The sequence below is a fragment of the Nicotiana attenuata genome, chromosome 3, assembly GCF_001879085.1.
Source record: "Nicotiana attenuata strain UT chromosome 3, NIATTr2, whole genome shotgun sequence".
Taxonomy (NCBI): Eukaryota; Viridiplantae; Streptophyta; class Magnoliopsida; order Solanales; family Solanaceae; genus Nicotiana; species Nicotiana attenuata.
The window spans coordinates 32336848-32347061 of NC_031991.1; the positions used below are offsets into that span (position 1 = coordinate 32336848).

Below are 10214 nucleotides of genomic sequence, written 5' to 3' on the forward strand. Positions count from 1 at the left end.
TGAAAACTCCGTGATCGTAACTTTGCTTGTAATGAAGGAAATAAAAGCTGAATTCTAGAAAAACCAACATACAAATGCGATGGGAGTCGCTTAATCCACGAGCGCGTCTATCTGTTTTTTTTTTGTTAAAACTACTTTGGCATAGTATCTGCTGACTGGTAATATAGGCAGACGTATTGATATGTACTTGTGTTAGGATGCTCGAAGAGAATCGGCACCATATCGAAATTAGAATCAAATATAACAAAATCTTGTTTTACCTCTTAAGCATTCGATCAATTGATTGAAATTTTTTATTTTTGTTTCCTTCTTTACTCAAAAAATTCATTGACAATATGTAAAACCCAAATAACAAGGACAGTCAAGATGGTAGGCAGAAAGAATAATTGAGGGAACATTGGGAGTGTGGTAGATGGCCAAATAGAAAGGAGAAGAGAAAGGAGCTGGGCAGACCATATATTGCCTCACAGTTTTAACATAAAATTTATCACATCCCCAATGGAACGACAAAGGAGGGCAGTTTATTCAGAGTCGTATAAATTAAAAATTGAAAATTGAAAATTGAAAATTTAAAGAACAAAGAACAAAGAACAAAATTTCTCTCACCTCCTGAAGTCTCACTCCTAAAGTTACATGTGAACACCACATTAAAGCTAACTCAAAACTTTCTGTGCTCTATTTCCTTAGACAGCAATTGTCTTGTTTGTTTAATTGGTGGGAGTTTAGCCCGAAAAAGCCCCATCCGAATTGGCAATTGCCACCAGTTAGCTGTTGCATTCACCGTTTGCCAGCAGCTTTCTTAGCAGGGATAGCAGAATCCTCATCATCTGACTCGACATCTCCATACTCCCACATTGCAAGTCTCTTCTGTCGTGCTTCTGTTTGATACTTCTCCAACTCATCTAGAGCCTGTTGTTTGTCCTTGGGCTCCCACCTCCTCCTTTTCTCCATCCTAGCAAGTCCTTCCTGAAAAATTTACAAGGTCCTTGTTAGATGCTGCTATTAACACCACCAACACAATAAAACATAATCCTTGAGTAGGGCACAGGTAAATCCTTTTGGAGAATAGAAGCACTAGGTCTTTTAAAACCCAGCATTACCAGAAAAAAGATAGTCTAGCTAAACCTTCACATTTTAATCGACCAGGACTACACAAATGGAATTTGAACAGCCAATTGCTTCACTATGATACTGTAGTACCAAAACAAGTTTGGAGACCACAAGATAGGGATGGGGCAGTGCAAAAAAGAACTAGTGGCTATTGAAATGAGTAGAATAATCTCAAATCATAATTAACATAAAAGGGGCCATAATTTCAAACCTTAAGCAAGGTAGCATTTATGCTGACATCAGTTTCAGGATCAACCAAAGTCACCAAAAAGACTGTCCCTGTTCCTTGACCTTTGACTTTTCCACCTGAAGCGTCTTTTTCCTCGATAGCAGCTCTGAATTCCTTTGGTCCACTTAGAAGAAGCTCACTTAGCCGGTAAGCTGCTTCCTGACCATAATCATCCTCTAGCCCAGGAACTTTAACATGGGCAAGACTGCAGAGCTGAGCTAGACCAGGACTGGAGGAAACAGATGCTTCTAGAGGCCGCAACTGACTGTAAGAAACAACTTCTTGGTTTCCATAATCAATGTAGAAAACTTCAAACTTGTCTTTGGAAGATTCCACAGCACCACGAGGGGCATTGACAATCTTAAACAAACGTTAAAGTGCAAAATCAGAAGAAAAAATATGATATGACAAGCAAAATAATAACACAATAAAATCACCTAATATCATTCAGAAGACATGAAACCCTAGAGTAATACCCAACCAAGATATGCATTGGGTAAAAAAGGGCTTGGGGGACAACTAGTTGATGAACGAAATTCAATTCATGAGACTGCAGAGCAGCCGAAGACGAAGTAATGTATTGTTTTTAAAGAGCAAGAGACATTACATGAACAGGGATTTACTTTTAATATTTATCTATTTAGTACCAAAGAAAACACTTAACTAACCAGTACAGCGTATGTGATGAAAAAATGTTGTATACAGTTTAGGCAGATGGTTTATTTGATTGATGGAAAAGCATCACATTGTAACTTTCTCTGTTAAGTGAAAGTAGCAAGTTGTACCTCTTTTATCAGTAAAAAGTAGCACATTGTAATTTTGACAATTTAAAGGTTTGACTTCATAAAACTGGCTAATATCGTAATTTCTATTTAGATAGTAGAATACACAGGGTTAGGGTAATCCAAGTCACATCTCAACTGTTTAATACAAAGCATTGTGGACTACATAAATAAAATTAAGTACAAGAAAAGGGAAATTGGATCACTTACCATTGCTCGGTTCCATGAATTATCAGCACTGAATTGAGCAAGAACAATATCACCTTTCTTTGGATTAAAGGCACCAATTACAGGAGCCTCTTGAAGATTTAGAGAAGCAAGCTGCTTCTGAATGGCAGCTACTTTCTGGTCGGAAACCAACTGCACATAAAATTTACCCCCTCCCAAAACTTCGGTGACTGTGACCTGAGAATATATAGATGTAAAATGTACAGAAGTCAAGCAATCATAACATAAAACTAGTATTCAGAATGAATCCAGATGGTAAATTATGCTAAACAATGTTTAACTGAGAAGCACTAGATCCAATTACATTACCTTCACCTCTTCTTTTTGGCGCTTTTCAGCTGCTCCACCATTGGCAACTTCCTCTCCCTCAACATAATTCTCCCACACCTATATCGAGTTGTTTGTTAATAAATAATAAAGAACAACCCACGACTAACAAGTATAACAGACCATTTTTATAAAAAAAATATGTATAACAGATCATGCTCTTGCCTTCAATTTCTGCCTTTTGGCTGCCTGTTCAGCTTGCATGAGGAGATGAGCATCTTGGATTCTATCAGTACCAAAAGAAATTTGAAGCCTTGCTAAACCAGCTTCCAGTAGAGTCACTGCCACATTGGATCTCGATTCCCATAATGTGCCCAAGAAGGTACCTGTTCTATCAACTGTTTCTACCTCGATCTATGTAGAAGACAATAGGAAACAAATAAGAGAGGGAATTCAAATGTAGCACATTACAAATGTAAGAACGAAACAATGTTACCTCAACATCCCTCTGCATTATCTTCCTCCTCATCAAGGCAATGGCTTCCTCAGAGTAGGGTTCATCACGACCTGGGCATCTCACTCCAGAGATAGAGAAAGCAATGCTGCAAGTCTCCTTGGGAATAAAAAGCTTGAATCTATGACCACTGAGGACATATTCTACAACAGCAGACATCCTCCTGTTACGCTGCAAGAAAGGCAAAAAGTCTCTAGCTTTCTTTGCCGATCCCTGAAAGACATAAAGCAGAAACAATTAGATATTTCCTTAGAGCCACATAAAAAAAGAGAATCAGTGAGAAGGATACTAACTGCTAGCAGGTCTGTAACATGCATCACTGGAGGTTCTTTAGGAGAATGCATCCCCTTTTTCCCAGAAATAGCGCGTGATTCAGCTGAGAGAAGGGCATCATAATAGTTTGAACGTTCTTCAAAATCACGATGTCTAACAACAGTTGCAAAACCACGGCTAACTAAAAGTTCAGCAACATTCACTCCGGCCAACTGGTTGCCTGCAGCAGATGGAGCAGGTGATGCATCATCCCCATCCTTTGATGCTAGGAATACAGATCCAAAGTCCATCACCCTTGAATCTGTGCCACTGGCGGGAGCACCAGGCCCATCTGCCATGCCGACCTTCCGAGAGTACTCCATTGAAACATGCACCTGAAAGGATTTAAGTTAGTGAATCATCTCCTTCTGATTCTGTAAGTCTGAAATCAGGAGAGGAGACATCAGAGAGATAACAATACCTGTCTTCCGATAAGGCGATTTCTCAAAAATTCCTTTGCTTCACGAGCATAGGGAGCAGGTTTTTCATCTCTACGAGGATTCCCCATTTTAGGAGTCCTAATACTTGAAAGATTGACTCTTCGTTCTGCTGATGGATGTCCAAATGGCAGAGAATCATCAGCTATAATGAGACAATCTCCGCTGACAACCTCAACCACCTAGAAAAAGCCAAGCACAAATCATTTGAGAGGGGGGAGAGAGAGAGAGAGAGAGAGAGAGAGAGAGAGAGAGAGAGAGAGATTAAAAACCACTTAAACAACCATTTGACTCATATCTACCTTTCCTGTGAAATTCTGGTCATGAATAGCCTTGGAATTTGTTGCTGGGGGTACATAGTTCGTCCAGATTCTTAGGCGAGTCTTCTTGGCCTGAAGCTCAGCATCTTTCAACTGCTTCTTGACTTCCACCTCAAGCATGTTTGCACTCCAATCAACGTACTTAGCATAACCCTATGCCAAAGGAAAGGAGAGGGCATAAAGTTTAGATCAGACAGGCCTTAAATTTTCTAAAACCCAAAAAAAATTATGCATTTCCTATTCTAGAATTAGGAGGAACTAGCTGATCACCATCAATGAGTTAACTAATTGAAAAATTAGAGATGACCGAAACAAACAGTTTTTAAACCACAACTTCAAACATTAAAGAAAGAGTTAAGTGAAGAAAGTTACGGCAAGAGAAAGTTAATGCATTTAGGTGAAAAAGGATCCCTTGCAAATCCACATAAAGAAAACAAGGATGGCACAAAACGAGAGACAGATAATGCCACACTGAATGTAAAGGTAATAAATACTATGCTACGAAACAGTACATAATGCACACAGATGCATAATATTGAAGACAGCATTCGTACTACTAATGACCAGCAAAACGAGAGGACTAACTGCGTCACTGAACAAGATATAAGCCACTTGTTGAGCATATCGTAAAATCAGAGCCTTCCGAATTAAAGAAAATATATCAGTAAACAAATAATCTTTACAAGAGCCAACCAACAAGAAAGGCACAGCTAAGGTTAAGACAGTTTCCAACTTTTTTCAAAAACAAAGTGTACCACTTACAGACCTTTTCAAAAACATCAGTTTCTTACTAGACAAAGAAATAATTAGATTAGACAAGCAAAAGTATCAACAATAGTATGTCAATCACGCACATTTTCAACAAGCTCCAAACCCAGGTTTTTTGCCGATTCTCCATCAGGATAGTACACTGAGCCAATCAGATTGCTAAACTTGTCAACACCCTCCAGGACAATCCGAACCTGTACGTTAAACTAAATTAGAAAAAGAATACGGGAAACAAAAACCATTAAGAACTAACGAGAATCTCACATCTCTATTTAACACACGAGTTTCGGTAAAATGCTTTGCTTCTCTGCCATACGGATCAGGAGCAACTTCTGATACAGATGCTGCTGAGGCTGCCAGCCTCTGAGCTGTTGTCGGAGTAGCACGAGGTTCAGTAGTTGATTCTCTGTTTGGTTCATCAGAGGTAATACTAGCATTAACAACAGTTTCTGATGTTGCTCTTCTTCCCATAGTTGGTGCCTGTTTATTTGAAAGAAAAAAAAGGGTAAACGCACTGGTAAAGTAACAAGAGCTGGCCGTGTAGAAATTTCAACTTGTGCTGCATTGACCTGTATTCCGGCAACGAACACTTGGATGAACTGGAAGTCTGGAAGCAAGTACACTCGGAGTGTACTTCCATCACGAACCTGCTCAACAAATGCTTCTATCAGCTTACCTTTACTTTCCTCCAAAAGGCCCCTTGCATCAAAGATACTAGGATCACCGATTGCAGATGGAGGTAGATTCCTAATAGATGCCTCAGAAGCACCAGGTGCCTGAAAAAGCAGTATGCCAGGGATTACTACGCAAAAATAAAAAATAAAGAAGGCATCAAGCTTGATATTTCACAATATATGGACCACTGAACTAAAAAGGACAAAGATACTATGCAAAAGATCCACCAGCCAACACAGACCACAGTGACAGCAGCTACCCATAAAAGATTACAGTTTAGATTAAGATCTAGTTGCTGGCCATTCTACGTGAAAGAGTAACAAGAAAAAGAAAATAAAACAGGATAATCTGGATACCACCCACTGTCTCAGCAGTTATCCTGAAATGTTAGCAATCAAACCTCAACACATTTTAGATTAAATCCTGTAGCTGAGGGTGTATTGCATACAGAAGCAGACCACAAAATGGGACAAAAAACATGCTCAAAAACATCTGGAAAATGTAAGGCACCAAAAAAGGAGAAGCAAACGACTTCTTAGTGTTCCAGTCTGCAGAGAAAATTCATTTTCCCTGGCTCAATCCATCCCATCCAAAAGAAGATAAATCTTGGATAGATATTGCTTTGAAGTTATCAGCATTTGTTGTTGATCAAGTAAAATGGTGAAGTTCACAATATTTGTCCAGTAACAAAAACACTTTAGAGTCAATGAGAAACACACCCTACTCCAACGACCTAGACCTTGTTGCTTAGCTTGTTCTTCGGCATCTTGCAGAGATTTCAAATAGGGGTTAGCATCTTTCTGTTGGCCCTGCTCTCTGACCTGGTTCCATCAAAATTAATCATTTCATGAAACTAGATATAATGAGAAATAAGTCAGCTGACGGACAGAGAAATTAACACCAATCCACCAACCTTGGCCCAGCCTGAAGCAACAACCAGCATGGAAACATTCTTGTCGCCAAGAAAAACAGTGCCATATTCCCTCCCTATGGAAGGTACAGTATATTCCACCTTGAAAGTGACCTCCTAAGGAAAAAAATGGATGCATTTCAGAATCATATTAAAAGGACAAGATATAAATACATACAAGTTAGAATAATCAATGCAAGAACACCTTTCCAATGCAAAGCTTCCTCAAGAACTCTCTGCTTTGCCATGCAAATGGCTCATCCACCCCACCACGACGTGCCTGAAAAGCTAGAATGAGATTTGAACGAAGAGAGCAATCCGAGGATATGCATCATTTGAAAAAAAGGTGTTCTTAGTGCAAGTCATACCAATCGTGGAGCCATTAGAGATGCTAAGGTAATAGATTTTTCAGGGGGAATTTCAGCCTTGGAACTACCCATTATCACCAAACTGTCACCCGAGGGAACGGCTTTCACTCTTCCCTTCAACCATCCTGTTGATGCCATTTCAACTACTGCTAAATGCCTGAGAATAACAATCCAAATTAGGAAATGAAAATTTAATGGAGGCAGGATTGCAGGAATCATCATCCAGGTAGACAGGCAGAAACAAAATAAGCCACAGCCACACTTTCCAAGGGCACTCTTTTGGTACATAAAAATCAAAACTTTTACTATATGAGTAAGGATTAATAAATTAGAATAATGAGATCTTACATGGAAAGGGTAAAAAAGGCAAACAAAAAACAAATTCGAATATAGATCTCCGCAAAAGTAAAGCTGTCTAATTGCTGTAAATAAAATAACGACCAAAATCTGAGCCTTAAAAACGCAATTGGAAAAGAAAACATGATATGCATTATAGGTCATCCCAAACCAAAATATTGTAAAAGTGATTAAACAAAAATAATATAGTTTCAAACGAATGTTAACACAGACACGTCAAAAAAAGCAATTCCTCCACAAACATACAAGCGTAGCACAACGCTTCTCTCCTCTATATAAACATGACCAAAGGTTACTCGCACTATTCAATGTGAATACGCCCCAAAACCAGTGATTTGAATTCATTATGCATGTACAAAAACAAAATCACATAAAAGATAACGAAATACTGGATTGCATCGGCGATACGTTCAATTGTAAAGTAAGTTGATTCTGATACAAACACACGTAAAAGCGTTAATTACATAAGCACGATCCAATAGCAATACCTGAATGATCAGCACTGAATGGATCGATCGGAGACGGATGGAAGAGAGAAAGCAAAGTAACGTACGGATCTGAGAGCAAATCAGCTACCAAATCATGCAAAATTGGATTTCTTCACAACGACGGTTTACGGCGAGAAGGCAGAGGCAGTGTCCGGAGGCGGACGGCGGATCAGATCGGGAGAGATTAGATAAAAATCCGTATTGTAGGTGAGAATTTATATGTGAATGGGGGTATAGAAGAAAGGAAGTGAAAATAAGATTCACCTCCTTTTTCGGGTAAAATTACCTAAAATGCCATACTAATTTGTCAGTTTGAGATCTAGTAAAAGAATAGAACCTTGGGTTTTCTGATTTGGTTAAAAGAAGGTTAGTTGAAAAAACTGACCGTACTTGGACCCGATAAGGACAGGCGGATTTTCCTTAGCTATGACGAAGACGGAGTGCCACGTCAGATGCCTCTGCCAATAAACTACTGCCATGTCACTTAGAGGCGTTACTTTTCCCATGTCAGCAGCAAACCATGGGCTTGAGTTTTCCGCATTTTACATTGCAGGAATTATTATTTTTTACCGCGATTTTTGTGTAGTTAAATTTACTGTATGAAAATCCAGAAACACGATTCTCTAAAAACTTGTCCACTTGTATTAAGCACGTTGACAAATGTATGGTACAATAAGATGTAAAATGCTTGAATTTTCTCATTACAATTCAAAAAAATCTTACATAGAAAATTGTATGCTAGTATTTGGTCAGTTTTTTTTGGGTCCACAAATCGTTCAAAAATCCACCAATTTAAGGAAATATCATTGAATTTTCATTTCCAGCTAAGGCTCTGCCTCTTCTATCTATCCTTCGTTCAAATACTGATCACGCCCAACTATGCCTTATAAAAAGGATTCTGCGGATGTTGCAAATATAACCCGAGTATTACGCCCAGGGTCGAATCCACAGAGAGTTAACCTATCAACCACTATCTTCAGACCCACTAATTCTTCAGAACCAGCTTCCCAAATATTCAAATCTCAGTTGAATGTTCTTTAGCAACTACGCTTGCAAGTAACTAAATAGCTGTAAACTAAACTAATAAGGTTGTAAACAATTATGAGGAAAAGCTAAGGCAATGATTTCCCCTATTGATGGAATCCCTTATGTTTATGCTCATACAAATTTACCAACACATCTCTATCAATCATGAACGCTAATCTTACCGTAAATCTCTCCCGAGTAATCACAGTAATTTTACTATTGCACTCTCCCGAGATACACTAGCTTATTTTATTTAGCACGATTCACTTTAGATTACACCCAAGGCTTCGTTATCCCTAATCCCGCCTTTAAACCCGCAATTATAGATTCCTCTAATAATCTAGGAGTGGTATTGTTCAACAATACCCTAAATATGCACTCTTTTCCAAGTTATGCACACTAAATAGGCACAGCTAATTGAGGATCCTATCAATTAAATACAACAAACACGAAGTTGAACAAATAGAGATTAAACTAGCAATTTGTATTCACATAAACAAGAAGTTCATCACCCAATAGGTTCCATCAAAACCTTAAACAAGGAATTTAGCTACTCATGGCTATGGAAAAATAAACTAAGATTGAATTCATCATAAAAATCAAAAGAAAAGAAGAAAGATGGTTGGAGTGTTCTCTCACAATGGTTTTCCTTGCTAAGAAACCTTAAAAATCAATACATGCCTCTCTTGGGCGAAGTCTAATGTTTTAAATAGGGTTTAGGTCTAAAAATTCCGTGTTTTACACTTTGGTCCCTGAAGTTTTCGGCTTTTGCCAAGGTTCTGCCGCGGTCGCGGTCAAACCGCGGCCAAAAACCTTCTCTGATTCTGAGTCCACAAACAAGCTTAGACGTCCACTCTCAAGTTCTTTTTGCAAGTGCGCACATTTGGGGTTACATTCTGACCTTCACCCATCTAATCCTAAAACTACAAAAGAAAGAAAAAAAAATCTACCCAATCCGGTTCAAGAAAAGCCCTTGGAAAAGAACCGTGGTCAAAAGAAAAACCAAGGGGGAGGTACTACACTACCTAAAAGAAGAAAATAAAATAAAAAAATTCTACATGGACTACTTCCCTCAAGAGTACTGTCCACCTAATCCGTCATCAGGAAGAGTCCTCTACAAGTTTTTTTTTTTTTTTATATATCTGACTTTGACCCTCAAGAGACCCGTCAACAAGTGTCCGTCGTTGGGCCAAGTCAGCTACTCCTAATATAACACACTCACATATATACAACACATCACTCTAATGCTACAGCACAACAACATCTATATACATTACAATACACAGTTAGAGCAAGTCTCCCACCCCACACTTAAAATCATGGCATGTCCCCATGTCATTTTAAGAAAGTAAAGAGCAGAAGGGTTAGAAGACTTCCCTGAGACTCATTCAGAGTCGGAGACGGTGCTGGGGTCTACATGGAA

At 38.8% G+C, this 10214-nt stretch overlaps 1 protein-coding gene across 1 annotated transcript; it reads right to left on the reverse strand.

Moving 5' to 3' along the window:
* On the reverse strand, positions 428-8058 carry LOC109223489 (ribonuclease TUDOR 1-like). The gene is made up of 17 exons (XM_019387818.1): positions 7766-8058; positions 6921-7077; positions 6758-6832; positions 6556-6669; positions 6362-6463; positions 5537-5743; positions 5232-5447; positions 5054-5161; positions 4182-4352; positions 3864-4061; positions 3424-3777; positions 3113-3343; positions 2842-3030; positions 2659-2736; positions 2332-2526; positions 1322-1699; positions 428-966 (listed from the first exon to the last, which is right to left on the reverse strand). The coding sequence occupies exons 2-17, from the start codon at positions 7056-7058 to the stop codon at positions 778-780; spliced, it is 2943 nt and encodes a 980-aa protein (XP_019243363.1). The 5' UTR covers positions 7059-7077; positions 7766-8058; the 3' UTR covers positions 428-777.